This window comes from Fulmarus glacialis, unplaced genomic scaffold (assembly GCF_000690835.1).
Source record: "Fulmarus glacialis isolate BGI_N327 unplaced genomic scaffold, ASM69083v1 scaffold44647, whole genome shotgun sequence".
In the NCBI taxonomy this organism is placed as follows: Eukaryota; Metazoa; Chordata; class Aves; order Procellariiformes; family Procellariidae; genus Fulmarus; species Fulmarus glacialis.
Window position 1 is genome coordinate 3,403 of NW_009222162.1, and position 17,490 is coordinate 20,892.

The window sequence follows — 17,490 nt, forward strand, 5'->3', positions numbered from 1 at the left end:
GGGAACTAGGTCACGTCACAGGAGACTTGTGACTTGATAGATATACTGTTAAATCTTGCAAAGTCCCAAGCTAAAGTATGTTTAACATTCGGAGTGCTGTACAGACATCAGTGCCCATAACAGAGGGACCGGGCGCAGCTGCCTTCACTGCTGCCAGTCCTGGGCCAGTAACCAGGAAAACCTCTGCAGCTCCCGACCGCCAAAGACGACAGTAAGCCCAAATGAGTGTCTGCGAAGACGTTACTGCATGGAAAACACTTAATTTCCCTGTTTGAACTAAAATGTTACCTAGGGAAGCTGTTTAGCAGAGCTGGGAAGGAGCAGAGTACACAGACCACGAGTCCCAGTGCACAGCGCAGGCTGGAGGGGGTTTTGTGTGCTGGGATCTGCGGTTCCCAGGGGACAGCAGGCTGTCACCAGGATACTGCTGTAAACAGTGCCCGTCTTGTCCCCTGCGCTCCTGGCGGTGTCCCAGGCAAGCATCATGCTAACTGTGAGTCTCCTCATCTTTCCCAGCTCCATCTTGTCACCGCTGTTCATGTTTGCCTCTGCAGCAGATCCCGGGGGGCCACGGGAGGCCCCGTGGGGTGGGCAGGGCAGGGACCTGTCCCACTGCCCCAGCCAGGGAGCAGGGTGGCCGGGGACAGTCGTTCAGCCCTTCGTATTAGTGAGAAGCCGCTGAGATGTATTTTGAAGACACAGGAGTGGTATTTTCTCCTTCCTGTGATGCGTTGGTAGGCCTTGCTTTGCCATACTACCGCCTTTCCTATTTTTCTATTTTTCTTTCATGCTTCATAATCCCTTGTGTGTAACATAAAGGCATAGCATTTGCATGGCCTTTTTCTTCTGAGAGTTGTAAACCAGTATTAGAAAGCTGGAACCGAAGACTAGAACAGACAAGTTGAAATAACCACTTTTTGTCAAAGGATTAGAGCCGTGGTTTCCTAATATTCATCTCTGTGGTCTAACGACCGCATGGGCTGCTGGCTGCTGGCGTGAAATTATTCTGGTGTCCTGTATCCAGCGCTCTACTACCAAATTAGATTGAGCAAGAATTTGTGAGAGCCTTGTGGCTGGCTGGCTGAATGGCACCTGGCAGAAAGTCTCAGAAAGCCTTAAAGTTTCACTCGGTTTAAATTTGTAGGCAGAAGGATTTCAGCAATAAGAGTAATTTTGCTTTACAGGTGGCCTGCAAATAATAGTTAAGGGTTTGCAAATCTCTCTTGTTAATTAAGAAAGGACTAATAGATCTTATTTATTTCCAGGGGATTTTTTTTTGTATGGATTTTTAAAAATTATATATAGATACTGTAAAATGCTGTTACTAATAGTTTTGGCCAGTGTCCCCTGAAGGGTCTATCTGGTGTTTATTTGAAGTTCTCAGAATATCAGGAAAGTGCATAACGTATTCCATTTTTAAACAGAAGTTTCCTTTCTCCTGATACTTAGTCTCTACAATTACATAAATATTATTAAAAAACCCAAATAAAAGCAATGTGTTGTTTAGTGCATGGCTCCATTTGATTTTTCAGTCTTTATTGATTCACTGACAAATCAAAGAACTGATGTTCCTTAGCAAACTTTCAATTATTTATTCATAATCTGAAAGGCATAAAAAAAGGATAGATACATGTTTTTCTTTCTTATGCTGGCAACCTTTAATCTCAGAGAACACACAAACAATATCTGGGTGAAAAGCAGACTGAAAAAGATAGAAAGTGGCCCATATGCATAGTGCTTGCATTATAACTACTTTGTTGGACTGAGAACCTGAGCATAGATCTATGACATGTACTCTATATGCTATTTTCTTGCAGACGATAAAACTAACTCCAGGCGTGTGGTACTGGAAAGATGATACTAACACACTTGAATTTGCAAGGTAAAAGAATGATGTTTAGTTTCAAATTATGCAGGTTTAGTCCTTGATGCAGCAGTTCTAAGTAAGGTGGAATCAGAGTCTAATATTGTTTTGCCTGAACACCAACTGCAGGACAATTTTTTTTTTAATTACTTTTTATTTTTGATTGAGACTGGAGTTCTTTAACTGTTGCTCTGTGGCATTTATCCCTTCTTGTTAATGGAGAAAATCAGAAATATGCATGTACTCCACACTGCTCTGAGGCTGAACCCCCTAAAGAGGATCAGCTAAAACTGCGTGGCGAGTCCTGCCACGTGTCAGAAGTGTGCACCATGCACTGGAGCAGCAGTGCTGGATGCGAGGGCCAAATTCCACCCCAGGTGTCTATAGGTGGAAGTCCACACACTGGTGTTCCCTGTTGCCGGTGTTACGTATGACCCTGTGCAATGGTGAGCACTGGAGGACTGCAAACCTTTAGGGAAACCACAGCTCTGCAGGGGACAAAGTGCACGGAACTGTGCTTTGAATTTCTGTGGCAGTTGTGGGTTAAGACTTTATTGTTTAAACTATTTGGGCAAAAAAACCCAACACCCAAACTATATCCCCCCTGCTCTCTTCTCAAGCGCAGGGCAGGGAGCGCGGTGGAGCGTGGCGGCGGTGGGTCAGTCACACGCTCCAAGCTGCTGCCTCCCTGCCCTGCTGGGCATTTTCCAAGCCTTTGTCACAGTGGAGCCAGGCTGCTCACCTCTGCCCTGGCCACACGGCTACTGCAGGCGCCTTTCATGGTCTCTGTCTCAGCGGCTCCGGCCAACTTCTCTGCTGGGTTTGGGAACGCTGCTGACTCTGCCCGGTAGCTCTCCAGGGAGAGGAGTGAGCTCCCCAGTGACCTCTGCCTGTCTCTGCCCTCAGCGATCCCAAAGAAAAGCTCTGGAACTGAGCAGTTTACGGGCTTTTCCTAAAGCCACCTGAGACGCTTGAAGGGTTTACATGGTGCAGTGTGTATGGTGGCAGGAGACAGAGCAGGAAGCCCCTTTACTCTTTGCTTCTGTGTTCTTGAAAGCAATGTCTCATGTGGACTTCACCACAACCCAGATGTTTTCTTAGTGTCAGTTAGAGGCCAAAGTAGATATGACTTTGTATCATGGGATGTTGACCTCTTTGCACTGCTGCTAGTAATTTAAATTCATACTACTGCATGCTCATACTCTGTATTTCAGCTCCAATTCAGCAGCTGAAGAAAACCTTAAGGAAGGAAAAAATACTCATTTTCAGGAAATCCGTGTCAAGCCATTAAAGAGGTATTTCAATTTGACTAGCCTAGCTCAAAAAGAAACAAGATTCTTTGGGTGGGAATATTTTCATCCATTGTCTGAGGATCATGTCTGAACAAAACACGTGAAACAGAAAGCCAGCTGTCATTTCAACAGGGTGGATGAGTGGCCTGAACATAAAAACAGAGCCAGACATGCCTGGTGTTGAATGCTAGCTCAGGCACTAGCCTGGTATGACTTTGGTAAAGTCATTCAGCATCTTTGTTGCTGTTTCCAGATCGCTCAGAACGAGGTAATAATTCTCACCTACCCTAAAGAGTATTGTGAGGTAATTAATTCATCTGTGTAAGGCACTTCAAAGATTAAAGTAGTAGTATTATTATTAATAATTTTATAAATTCACAACATGGTATAGCTGACTTTCATCCATTACTTAAAACCTCTTTGATCTAAATAATATAGTCACAATTTATTATATTAGCAACTAAAAGAGCAACTTCAGACGCAACCTTGGAGGTGAAATGTCCTATTTCTCTCAACATCCCCAGCCTGTTTTGCGGTTATAATAGTTGAAAGTTAGTTCAAACACATTTCACTGCCTGTCCCTTTGAGTGCAATGAAGAGAGAAAATACCAGGTAGATAATCTTAATATTCTCAGACTGGAATTAACACTGTGTCCTTAAATGTTATGTGTTGGTCAACCACTAGCATCTTCCAAGATGATTGCAGTGCAACGCTCCCTGAAAGAAGGCTGGCTGACACAGAAGGAAAATTGCATAGGCTGTCAAAGTGGGTACAACATGAATATGTGACGTTGGATGATGTCAAATGTGAGTAATTGCTGGTATTTCGTATCAGCAAGGCATCGCCCATACAAGTTAGAAAGCTATTTTTACTAACACTAGCAATTTTTTTGAGGAAATACTGGTTTTCTCCTCTGTATGTTTTCAGATGCTGCTTTGCTTTTGAAAGAAGCAAATGAGTCACATCACATGCTATCATTTGCAGCAGTTATGAGGTATGTTATTTAGAGTTTGTTTCAAGAACTATGTGTGCGTAGCTGGTAGTGGAGGCACCGGGGTGTATGAGAAGTAGAATATGAAATATCAGGTTTAAAATCTCTCATCTATGAGGTTCAGTGGGAAACAATACCAAATGCATGTTGTCCTCATCATGTGCAGAGAAATAATCCTATCACCTGTTTGAAAGCCTTCCACTCTGTTACCTAAAGGAAGCCAAGAACTTGGGCCTAAATATCCGAAGGTTGTTGTCCATTTTACTCTAAGTTAAATTCCATGTTAGCCAGTGCATCCACAACACTGCGTGCAGCAGGAGTGCTGACACGACTGGGAATCTGGGCTGCCTTCCTGTGCTGCTGCTGTTCCCGTCAGAGCTACAGGGCTCATTGTTTGCTGCTGTCGCTTATCAGCATTGCTTCTTTATAGGCTAAGAGTGAGGAGGCAGCTGGCGGAGCATTATATCTCAGAGGCATATCCCTGAGATCACCAGGGCCATACAGTGGCTGCATTGCCTTTGACTTAGGAATGTATCTGTAGATCTTGTTGAGCCTTAGCCATACTGTCCTTTCAGAAGGGGAGAGGTGCCTGAGTTGTCCCTCTTTTCCTTTGAATGTGAATGCCACTCTTCCAGCATGTTCAGAAAACACGCTTCTTGGACGTATGTCTGGTAATATCCAATTCAATCCACTCTTCGGTGTGTTTATTGGACTCTGTTAGTAATTCTGTAAAAGCCTTCAAAGTCTTAGTGTGGGGTGGAGTGCTTGCTACAAATAGGTCTCAACCGTATAGTTAATATTTGGTATAATGCAGGCCCTTGAGCAGAGACTTTGTTCTTTTTCATAATGGTCTGATGGTGTCTATATCTGCAAATCTGCAGACTTCACAGTGACCTTTCTACCTTCCATTTAGGAATGAGAAACTAGATGAGTTCCTCATGGCCCTGCTCTTCTACCTATCTTTTTACCTGGAAAAAATTGCCCTGGAAAAGAAATGCAGCTCCTTGATTTCGTGAGTACAAGACTTTAGGGGTGTAAGTACACAGAGCTCGCCCCAGCAAATCTGGAATCACAGGGCAGTCTTTCGTGTCAGAATCAGTGGGATTCTGCGTGTGAGCAAGGACTGCTTGCTATACTGGCCCACTCTATATATGGAATACTAAGGAGAAAAACCCCCTTGGTCTCACCATTTATGTCTCCCATCCCCTTGTCCTCTGTGCTCTCCAGGACTCAGGCTCCTCTGACTATGTAGAGAGCAGATTTTCTGGGAGGGTTTGAACCCTGCTTTGCCCCAGCCTTGCCCTGAGCAGCGTGCACTGCTGTTCACGTGGCACGGCATCACCGTAGTCTCCCTTTCAAGATGGTGGCTGGATCCAGTCCTGCCGCAATGGGGTCACCAAATAATTTGGCTCCTGCTGCAATTTGAATAAATCGTTACTACTACCACCAACGTTAAATCTATGTGAGTGCCCTGGATTGAATTACCATCCCTTAATGCCATTTCCCAGCAATAACATTAGCATCCAGTCATTTCTGCTTGCAATACAGAGCACCAAATAGTCACAACCGAGTCTGCTGGGTGTTAATTTGTGCTGTGGGTCACACTGCTTTAAGACTTCATTTCTAAATACTTTGCAAAGCAGGTTCAGATGACTCTTAGGTGTTAGAAACATGTTACAACACGAAGAATATATGCTAGGAAAGCAGTTCCCAAGTAAGGGTGTGTGACCACACTTGCAACCTTGCAGAGTGGAAGTGGGGATGCCAGGGGAATAGTGAATAGGAGCTGCTGTGTTAGAGCATTATATGCCTTGCGAGAAAGCATTACAGAGTTACAAACTATGATTGTAAGAAACTTCAGTGATTTTCTGGAGTCTATAATAGTCTCTGAGAATTGATTGACCATTTTCTTAAAACACCTAATGATCACTTACTTCACAATTCATGAAGCCTTGACATAAAGAGGGGCTGATTTATCTGGATTGAAGAAAAGACTGTCAGAGGATTGCTGGCCTTAAGGAATTGATTTGTTCTACATCCATAGATTGACAGGTGTTTCTTTCATTGTGTGAGGAATAATTCATAAATAAAGGAAACCATCAGCGTAGTTTCATACACAAAGGTCATAGATTCAGTTGAGGTGCTCTGGGCTGCAATTTAGAAGATGATGCCCTCGGTCTTGGCTGGTAAAGGATAAGGAGACCACTCTGTGGGTCATGACATCTCAAAGTGGCTCATATCACCTACTGGTGTGGCAAATACAGAAACAGACTGAAACAAAGAGGAGTTTGGACCTATTGCAATATAGGGTTATGTTTCCTGGATCAAGGGGGCTGTGCTTAGTAGGTGTCAGCTGTAAGCACTGGATAAACCCTGCCAGGAGAGACTTTTCAATGTGTTCTGGCATGCAGTGCTCCCAAAGTGACCCCTGCCTTTTGGTGGGAAACATATACTGACTCTCCGCTTCCCAAAGGGATATTCTACAATACTGTTTTATTTAGATTCATTACCTCTGCTGAAGGGAAGTGGCTTGCTTGTCAGGATTACCTGCATGCAGTGTAACGTCAGAGAAGCTTAAAGAGACACCTGCAGAAGTAGGAAGTCGGGATATTGATCTACTGAAGTATAAATACAGAAAAGGAAAGTAAAACGACAAAAGGCAATTTTAGGTCCTATTTCATGTTGAAGTTCATCCTTAATTGTTCTAGCATCTTAGCTGACTTGGAGGAGCAGGGAGATATTAATCATGGCGTGAAGAGCTTTCTGACATTGCATCTTCTTTCCCTGTTCAAGACCTCCTATTTCCTCTCTTATCCACCTGGTCTAATTCCGATCTTGGTATGTGCTATATTTCAAATCAAATGTAGCAAGGACTGTCTTTTTCCTCCTGTGGAGTAAAGTTCTGGAATGGTCTTCCACTAGGAAGTAGTGGAGTCAGGCAAGAAAACTACTTTTTTTCTGAAGGTGGAGCTCCATGAGCTTGTGAAAGGGATTTTGTAACTACATAATAGAATCATAATGACATAAAAATACACTTGTGATAAGAATCCTTGGGTTTGTGATATGCTGATGTATTTGAGAGAATGTGAAAGAAGATTGCATAGCCTATATCTATCCCATATAAATCCCATGCTCAGGGCTGTTGCTAGTGGCCTGCCTAGGAAGACAACTCCCTCCCCCTTCCTCCAAGATGTAATTTAGGTTCAGAGGCCTTTTTCCTTTCCTATGTAGTACTGGCTATATGCCACAAGTAGAGACAGACTGGAGGCAAGACATGCCGGTACCATTTCATGTGCCTCGTTAGTGACACCTATAATTTGCCCCCAGTTAATCTGACAGACAGATTATTTGGAGACTGGGCTTGGTGACCCGCCTAGTCTTTTATCAGCCCGATGTCCCTATATGACAGACACATCCAATGGCTGTGCAGTCCTTGAGCTGCTCTTCTTGTAGACCCTGTGTGATAACCTAGTAGCACAGAAAACAATGCTGGTTATTCCTGCTCCTAGTTGGTGTGTTTTGGGGTTCCTGCCATTTGGGCTGCCTATGAGAGATGCCTAACTCATCTGTTGGGACTACTCTTGTCCACAGGGAGCCAGGCCTGATGGTCTGAATAGCTCCTCAACTGTCTTGAACCTAGACCGTGTAGAAGTATCAGTGTCCACAGCGCCTCAAGAGAATGTCTAAGACTCTCCTGGCTTCAGAAGTCATTGCTTCTTTGCATGCATTAAACTTTCTTTGGAAAAGAAAATATTGGAAGGGGTTCCTATCAGAGAACATCAGGATGAATATGGACATCTTTGTCTTCTTGTGACTTTGTCTTTTGTTGATGCTGTGCTGATTCTTTGTAAATCCAAGCCTAAGACTTTCCTGGCTTCTTCTAGGTTCAGGAAGATCTTGTAACTAACTTCAAAAACAACCAACCAGTTTTCCAAAGCATGGAAAGTGGGCATGAGGCATTCCCCACCGGAGACAGCTTGGGAGTATTCACGTCTGAAATATGTGACTCTAAGAACAAAAACTCAGCAGTGGTGGATGAGACATGAATGGAACAAGGGCTATTATTTCTGTCCTGCATTTTCTTTCCCCTTTAGTTTCTGTCTGTTTCTGCTTCCAACCCTTTCATGTCTTTTGAGGAAAATCTGCTGAATTTTATTAGCAATTATCCTTGAGAAGCCCAGAGTAATTGTCCTAATTTATTAAAGGTGGGTTGTGTAGGAAGCTTTAGAGCTGGAGGCCATCAGGGGTAGGACAGATAAAACCAACTCTCCTGAGTGTGAAAGGAGGCTGGTAACTTTTAGGCCGGCAGCGCTCCCAGGCACCGGCAGACAGCTGGGTGGATTACAGGGGAAGCGGAGGAAATAGAAAGCTCTTTGGTTTGGCATTTCCTTAGTGTTTGATCTGAATTGGTTTAAAATACAGGCTTGCGGTGTCAGCCGCTCCTGTTTAGAGGCAGTCCCAAAAGCACTTCATGTGCCTTTTTGAAGAGGAGTAAGTGCTGTCTCTGAATGAGCCAGACCCACCGCTCCAGGCCGCCCGGTGACAGGGCCTGCGCCCGGAGATATCTAAACGCACCTCCGGGGCTTTTATGCAGGCTGCAAAAAGGGTTCATAAGCTATGCAGGATCAAAGACGGCAACCTGACGGGCTGTGGGCATGCAGCGTATAAGTTGTGTGGGGCAAGAGAGACTGTCTGGGCCCAAGCCCCAGGCCTTGCGGCCCCAGCGGCATTGCCAAGCTGCGCTGGAAGCGTCTGAGCCCAGCCTTGCTGCAGAGGTGTCCCCTGACGGTGGTGTCACGCAGCGCGGTGGTTTATGTGCCCGAAACCCACGCTTACTTCTCGGGAACAGTCACTCTTTCTAGCATCCCATCTGTCCAGAGCACCTTCCCTGAAAACTTTTTTTCCTTTTTTGCTTTAAACAGGACTATGATATTTTTAGAGAAGAAAGAAATGGACGATGTGTTGGCGAAGTTAGCGGTGGCCAGGATTCACCTTGCCAAGGTGTACTGTAACCGTATCCTCGGACAAGGCATGGCACAGCAGCACCACATGCCCACTGGAAAGTAAGCCAGTCTCTTCTGGGGGCTCTCACTATGTCAAGGGCCACAGCAGCCCAGGGCCAAGGCCTCTGCTGAATGCCCAGGGTAATAAATGTCTTGTGAGCCAAGGAGTCACAGAGGGCTAAGGGACCATGAGGCAGAGAAGTGTCCTGATCTCCCTGCAGCTCTATCTCATCTCATAACCGACTCCAAAAGTGTTTCTGGTGAGCTGTTGCCAACTGATTTGGCCACACTGAGTTGCAGCAGAGCTCTGGATACCAGACTGGAAAGCTCTAGCCATTGGTGTGCGGAAGCCTTGCTAGATAAAGAGAGCAGGAGACTTTGATGGGTTCAAGATGAAAGTCAGCAGGGCAAAAAACCAGTGCCAGCCCTGCCACTTCCACTTAACTAAATCTTGAAAGCAAATGGTTATGTCCCTGCTGGTTGTCACTGATCTCTGCATAAATTTCCTCTTATACCAAGTCTGAGATAGCATAAGACTAGTCTAGCAAGTGAAGGAGACCATGTTCCTGAAGGACAGCAAGTGAAGGGAGTAGAGACAAGAAGAGGTTGTGCTTGGGCATTGGAAGTGCAGGACTCCTGAGTGGGGAAGACGGTGCATGGCTTTTTCAGAGTGGTGGAGACCAACTGGTCTTTAGATGCGATGGTCCCAGCGATGAACTGAAAGGGGAGGGAAAACTGTAGTGGGAGTTAAAAAAGAAACTGAAGAAAGCAGGAGACAATGGGAGGGTGTTTGAAAAGGCAGAGAAACCAAGGAATTATGGGGACAAGAAAAGGGGAGTTTTAACAGGAGATGGAGGTGTTGTGGTTTAACCCTGGCTGGCAACTAAGCGCCACAAAAAATGTTAAGTGGAAGGAGAAAGACCACACACATGCTCGTGTTAGGGACTGTTTCCTCAGCCATGTATGTTCCTGCACAATGTTTCCTTTCCCTGGCAGTAGAAAGGAGCTGGCAGTCCCCATCCAGCACCCCAGTCCCACGGGATCTTCTCAGAGCAGTTTCAGGCGATTTTTTTCAGTCAGTCGGTGTAAAACTGCTGCCAGTCCCCCAGAGGAGTCACAAACATTCACCTGCCTTCCTGCAACACAGCTCCGGGCAACCTTGCTCCTGGCTGGGGTGCGGGAACCTGGGTTTCCTTCTAATCAAGAGGAGAAGGTAACCTGTGAAATGATGGAGTCAAAGGGGAGCTGAAATTGCTGTCCCAACAGGGCTTTCATTTTAGTGTGCCCCATCCCACAAGGTGCTGGACGCTGAGAATGAAGAATGTGTTCCCTCTGCATCTTGGCACATCGGCATTTCACCGGGCACTCCTGGGAGCAGCCTTCTGTGCCAAATCCCTGCTCCCAGACCCCTGCGGAGCAGAGGCGTCCTCTTAACTTCTCGCTGGTTGGACAGGGAAGGTCATGACAGCATTTCATTATTTCTGTTGGGTGGCCCTAATGCTTGCACTTATGAGACTCGGTTGGAGGAACTTATTGCAGACAGTAGCTTGGATGCAACAACTGGATGCAGCTGGATAAAACAGCCTGTCGTATACCCAGCTAGTTAGCTCTGCTGCCTCTTCACTCACTCGTATTGTCTGGTGGATGGGAATGTGCAGGATTGAGGCAAGAAAGAGATCTAGTGGCAAAAAACCAGCAGCATGGGAGCGAGAGCAGAGCGCTGAAACAAGAAACTGTGTTCTTTAATATTTCCATCACAGTGGGGGTTAGAAGCTGGCGGTGGGTTGGAATATCGGTGTCCAAGCTATGAGAACACAAAGGCTAGAAAAGAGCTGTGTCTTAAAACCGTCATGATGTAAGGTGCTGTATGAAGAGAGACCTCACCGAGTTACTCATAGCAGGGTGGCGGTAGCTGACTACAGCTGACTTCAGAGTTAGGCTAATGCTGAGCATGTTATAATATATGGCACTTCCCATACCATACTGCAATTATATAAATATAATCTTTTCCAGGCTGACTCAGTTTAGCCTTAAATGTTATCTGGATCCTCCCAGGCCATTATATCAACTGCCAAAACCAAGAGCTAAGGGACAGAACTGATTAACACTCGTAATTATAAAAGATGGTTAGGAATTTTTTGAGCACACGTGTTTTTGGATGGGAAAGGTCCTTCATCAAAATGGAAACTGTGGTGAGGGCTACTTTTGATGAGGTTTTTTTAACCTCAAAAATGTTTAGATTAAAAAACTGAGAAACTAAATTACCACCCCCAGTTTTACTATATTTTCTTATAACCCAACTAAGGGTTCATGATGGTGTTGAAGCTTTTGCTTTTCACTCTAATTCACCATAGCAACATTTTAATGAAATCCTATACTATGTTGATAAACTGCTTTCCCTTCCAGATCAGCCAAATGTCTGTGTGTTCATATGAAATTATTGATTCTTCATGTAAAGGTTTTCTCTGAAATTTTAAAAAGGGAGGCTTAGGTGGAAAACATCTTCATCTAACAATTTACATGATTTGTAAAATGCAGCATTAAAATCCTATCTTGATACTATCCCAGACTGGAATTTGAGAGAGTTCCTCCAGACCTGTTATTTGTGTGTGTTAGCATTAGTCCTTTTGTGCCTCCAACGCTGAGGAAGGAATAGGTGTGTCTGGCTTTCTCCTTTTAAGTTGATGGGGGTTGTGCAACCTTTTTGCGGTGCCAGTTTCCTTATGGGCATTTGTCATAATGGGGAAAAATACAGAGTGTTCCCAAAGCTGCATGCATCAATGGCGCAAACACAGTTGAGCCAGCCCTTACTGATCCTTGAAGTTGGCTTGATCCATGGGCAATTAGTGTCACGGCTGCGGTGGAGGGAGCTGCTAAATGGCACAGGAAGCATTTTTTCCCCATGTGCCCCTATGCACAACAGTAGTTCTTGTAGATGTCTGAAGCCACTATCATCTTGCATCCAAACCCCACGCTTACTGCACTGTCTGCCCTTGGCTGTGCTGTCCTCCCCTTTTATGCATTAACTCATCCCGCCCCCCTCACAGCTCTGAGAAATCAATATTATTATATTACTAGAAGGCATGATGCTTTTTGCTCACTCTTTCACGTTTCTTACAAGTCCCGTCCTGAAGCTTGTTGCAAGTTTGATGTTTTCCTGACCCTTTCTGTATTTTCCTAATTAGCAACTGTGCCCTAGACATGGGAGGTGCCTCCTAGTTCAACACTTATTTTAGGAAACTTTACTTCAAGCAGATTTCTTAGCTTAATACCTCACCTGAGGGAAGACGGCACTGGGAGAAAGAAGGGTGGAGACCCCTGGCCTTATTTGACTCTGATTATTAGTGTTATTTTCTGTTGCTGGCCTCCACGTAGGTATCTCTGCTAAATGAGGGACTAGTTCTAAGACACCGTACGAGCTGTATAATATTAAAAGGTGAAGCTGGGTTTCACATTTAGGTTTAAGAAGCTGGGGTCACTTTAGGTTTCTCTGCTCCGGTATTCTGAAGACAGAATACTGTGTTTTACCACAATTCCATAAGGAATCAAAAGCATCAGAGTTGTTCTGGGAGTTCTGCTTTGTCAAACGGCCATGCCATGCTTGCAGTGTCAAGCTTCTTTTCCCTTGCACAATATGTGAAGTGTCAGCAGGATTTTGGCTGGTGAGAGGCAGGTAGGGAGATATGTGGTGTTCCTGATCACAAAATCAATAAATAGAAGTCAGAAAATGGTAAATAGAGCTATAGGGCTGAAAGGTATTATCTTCATGGTCTGCTCTGCATTGATGTTTCTGGGGTGATGGCAGCTGGGGATACCCTAGATGTGTGGAACACTTGATGTTATTGGGAAGATAAGGGACATGTCAGGAGTTGGTGAGTTGATGTGGAGATGGGCTTTCCTGTATGTCTGGCAGGACCGAGCCAGATCTGTAGGAATGTGTAGGCTAGCAGGGAAAATTTGCTTGCATTTCCATGAGGGTGAGTTGTGCCATCTCCAGGAGAATTGAGTGGCTGCTGGGATGTGTGCATCACCCTCCGCTTTAATGGTTGTTTCCATGATGGACAGTCATTTGGCTTTGTGTGAGAATCCCTGGGCTCAAATGAGTGGTGAGAGCATCTCAGGCTTCCACTTGGCAAATTGCTGCTTCTTTAACAAAGGCCCTTTGTCATTCTTGGGCATGTTTTACATTTCTTCTTGGAGATACATCAGGCATCTCCTTCCTAGTTTTCAAGTTTATTGTCTCAGCATTGGCCTGGCTTTGTGCCCTCGGTTGCTCTTCCAGTGATGTCAGGAAGAGTTTTTTAATTGACTTCAGTGGGAACTGGGTTAGATCAGCGCTGACCACTTTTGAGAGGCCCATGCTCAGTCTAGAGAGCTCAGTCTAGGTAGCATAGCAGGGGAGCCTCCCCTGCTCATCACATCCAGCTTTGTTCTTTGTCAGATTTAATTAACTGAGCCATACAATATTTTGCATTTTCTCCTTCTGAGGCAATGCAGAAGTCCTGCTTTTCTCTTGGACAGTGGGTCTCCGCATGCTAGTAATGAGGATCTACCAGCAACAACTTTATTGCCCTGGTGAAATGCCAGCTTGGCATAGCCCCATGAGTCATATTCAATGCTCTGTTCAGAGAACTGAAAGGACGACTGCTGCTATTAATTTTGTGCTCTTGTTCACTGCCTTAGGAGAAAAACATCATTGCAGAAAGATCGGAGCTTCTTTGAGGTAAGAAAGACACAAAGATAAATGGAGAGTGTGACTGAGTGTCAGCCCAGAGCATGTCCCTCCCTTGCACATCCACATGCTCCTTTCCTTTTTGGTTCCCCCAGCAGTTTACTTGTAGGGCAGAGTACCTAGAATAAAATTTTAGCTCTAGGGCCTAGATGTCCCTGTAAAATACCATCTCTTTGCCCTTCAGCCCAAACCTTTTCCCCTTGGAGCCCTCAGCCGGGGAATTTCAGTCCCTCTGTGGCTCTCGGACCCCAGGCAGTTCCTACCACAGCCTGAGGTCCCTCTGGGAAGTCTGGTCTATAGATTTCTTCTCATCATTGGCCTTATAGTTTTATCTCTGTAGGTAAGAAATTTTACAGCCTTCTTTTATTTCCATTGCCCTTGGTGACATTTCTAGATGCCAGTAAGCTCTTCTGGCCTGCTCCATCAGCCACTTATGAGACTCACTATGTAGCAGGGCTTCAGCAAATTAATACAGAACAGCTGGTCCCAAATTATACTTTGTACTTCATAAACTGGGAAGCCTTTCCTTGAGAGAGGGGAACTGTGAATTCAATTCCAAGGATACATAGCAGTCCCAGAACGCCATCTTTTCAAGAACAGACTTAATAAGAGATTCGATTTATTGGGAGTTGATTCAGCTTATGCTAGGGATCACAAATGTTAAATAGGAGTGAAAAGCTAGATTTTGTTTTTTTAATCAGCAAGCAGACATGCGGAGGTGAGATGCGATGAGTTCATATTTGGTAGTAATATTTTCTGTGATCATAATGCTGTCATTCAGGGTGGGAATCATCTTGTCTACCTGCAGCTGCCCAAACAATAGCTGTCCAGTCAGACGATGCCCTTCGGCTGCCTTGACAGTCAATGCAGAAAAGAGAAGCTCAGCCAGAGGGTGAATTGTTGCCTCTTGAGATAGATGCATGTGATAGGAACCCCCACAGAATGACTCATCCCATCAGTCTCTTTCCATTGATTATTGAGGGAAACTGGGTGGTGATCTCAGGTTATCTATCTCCTTAGCAGCAAGACTAAGCCAAACTGGTCAGAGTTGAGCAAGATGAAACCCATCTGAGCTAACCCTGTTTCTAGCCTCATCTGTCTGCATACCTTTAAAAAAACACTCCTTTCAAATCTTCACTGATGCATGGTAAAGTTTGATGCCAAATGGTTGCTGGCATTTTAGTGGAGTCATGCCAGCCTCCACTCTGGAATGCAGTGGGACTCTGGGCCTTTTCCCAGTGAAAAGGAGATCTGTGTTTTCAATTTAGGGCTTCTACAACTTCTGCAGCTATGTGGCTTGGCTTGTGTTCAGACGGAAGCACTTCCAAGTGATTCGGGAAGAAATCGGCAGGCTTCTTTGCTCCAACATGTTCAATCCCGCCTTAAGAGACAGGAGCAATGTTGACTTGCAGAAAGCAGGAGACCAGACTGCTGATGCAAATACAGTGCGATTGCCGTATCTGAGGTACACATTTGACACACCGGTGAGTCCTTAGGGAACCTGCCCTGTCCGAATACACTGAGGTAACACCTGCATTTGTTTTCTTTCAAGAAAAGTCCATGCCAAGCATCCTTCCATAAACAGCATGGTTCACCAGCGCTCGCCAGTGCTCAGCACGCTGCTGCCCTTACCGAAGGACAGTGCTCAATACCTCTCCCAGAACCACTACTGTCGGGGCAGAGACCCTCGGCCCTGCAGATGTGACGGACTGCCGGACTTCTCAGAGTTGTTCACTGCCAAGTAAGGGGCCATTTCTCTGCATAAATAGATTTGGTAGTGCTATGAGGAAGGGTGTTGGACAGCTAGCTCTTCCTCACCGGGAGAGGGGCCATTGGACTGAGGATTTGGTCTACACGGGAGTTAGAGAGGAGCAGGAGTGTAGGCAAGACAGGCATGAGTGAGCCTGAGACTTGCAGAGGTAGTACTCTTGGTTAACTGATGGCAAAGCAGCTACTGTCCATCGTAGTGCTTTGTTAAAATTCAAAAGTTTTCTGGGGAAAGGAAATACGCTTTAACATAAACTAGATCAAAAATTAATCAAAACCTCTCAAAATCAAAATGGGATGTTTATTTTTTTTCCCACTCATGATTCATTCCAATTTCTTATTTCTTCTTAATTGTTAGTTTTTAATAATGTTGTGATCAGACATTACTGATGTACTTTATTCTGACAAAGTCATTTTGTTACTACATTGTACTTTTAAATTGCAATAGAAATAGAACCTTTTCTTCTGGTACACGATAAAACCAAAATTTTTCAAGCCTGGGTATGCCATATGAGAGGAATTCCATTTTCCATCCAGCCATGGCTAACAGAAGTATTACTACAGTACTTTTTTATGTAATAACTCATGTAAACAGGACCACTGTAAATCAGTTTTGCTTTGTTGAAGTGTATCTAAGGCTCCCTGTAAGACTTTCCCACATAAGTCATCTTTTTTTGGCCTGGAAATTAGTATTGGAGAATTGCCTTTATTTGCCTGGGTCTTCCAGAGTTCTGGCAAGCTAATGAGTGCTATAGCACTGTACATGCAAAATCTTTGCACATATCTACAACACATGACCAGCAAGTCCGGTATATCTTGAGACTGTGAAATTTGCTACAAATGCACGTGTAATTGTTTAGTGCATGCTTTGGAAGCTGGGTGCATCCTGAACATCTTGGCTTTGTAGCTTATGCAGAGAGTCATGTCATTCGTCTGTAATAGGGCCAACCTTTCCGGGAAGCGCTGAGCTTCACTTGGACTTATGCAATTCATGTTGTGTGCATGCACACTCCAGACAGAAACATGACGTGGTGTGCAAAGTGTATGAGGTATAAGCATGGTTATTCGTTTTTCCCTGGGGGAGAGCAGATATTCTCTGCTAAAGGAGGCAAGGTTCCTTGCTGGTTTACCTAGAAAACATTGCAAATCTGTTCCCCTTTCTCCTGTTTTCCTTTGCTTCCTTGTGTCAGGCAGATTAACAGGATGTTTTCTAACAGGGTGGGCATCATTGGAGCTCATTGTAGTGAGTTAAAATCTTGTATGAGCATGTCTGACGGGATGATGGAGGAGGAGGAGGAGGAGGAAGAGGAAGAACAAGAACAAGGAAGAATAAGGAGCGGTTTCTCCATCCTGACGAATGACCTCAGTTTGCCACCTCTGAGAAGCCCCCAGAACAGGCTTAGCAGTCAGAGCACTGTGCTCTCAGGAGCAATGGCAGAAGGTGACTGTAATCAGAGCAACTAGCAGAAGTGGTATCTGTGTTGAGTGGCATGGTTTCACATTGCTAAGTAAATCACTTTGAAATTGCAGCTGAAGAAGCCTAACTCATTTGTCAGAGGCGGGGTGGTTTAGCACAGAAGGGCCTGGACTGGGTGACTGGAGACCTGGACTGTAATTCCTGGTTCTGTCACTAAGTATTTTTCCTTCGTCTTAATGGAGTTACTCTGGAATCTTTAATATGTTGTGTTTACTTCTTTTTTATTTCCATTATCTCTCATTTTGTTCTCAGATACAGCTAGCCTAATTTATGACTCGTTGTGAAATAAGTATAGCAAAGAGAAATGCTGTTATTTAAAATATCTACCAAGTCTTCATTTCATTTTATCTTTTTAATTTTATA

The 17,490-nt window shown here is 44.6% G+C and overlaps 1 protein-coding gene across 1 annotated transcript; it reads left to right on the forward strand.

Moving 5' to 3' along the window:
- The first annotated feature begins 1,727 nt into the window (after positions 1-1,727).
- PPP1R36 (protein phosphatase 1, regulatory subunit 36) lies at positions 1,728-17,114 on the forward strand. Its single transcript, XM_009581363.1, is given in 10 exon segments — positions 1,728-1,882; positions 3,079-3,159; positions 3,842-3,963; positions 4,085-4,151; positions 5,062-5,160; positions 9,071-9,211; positions 13,835-13,874; positions 15,152-15,348; positions 15,436-15,624; positions 16,868-17,114. Coding segments are annotated over 10 exon segments (1,338 nt in total).
- The last annotated feature ends 376 nt before the right edge of the window (positions 17,115-17,490 follow it).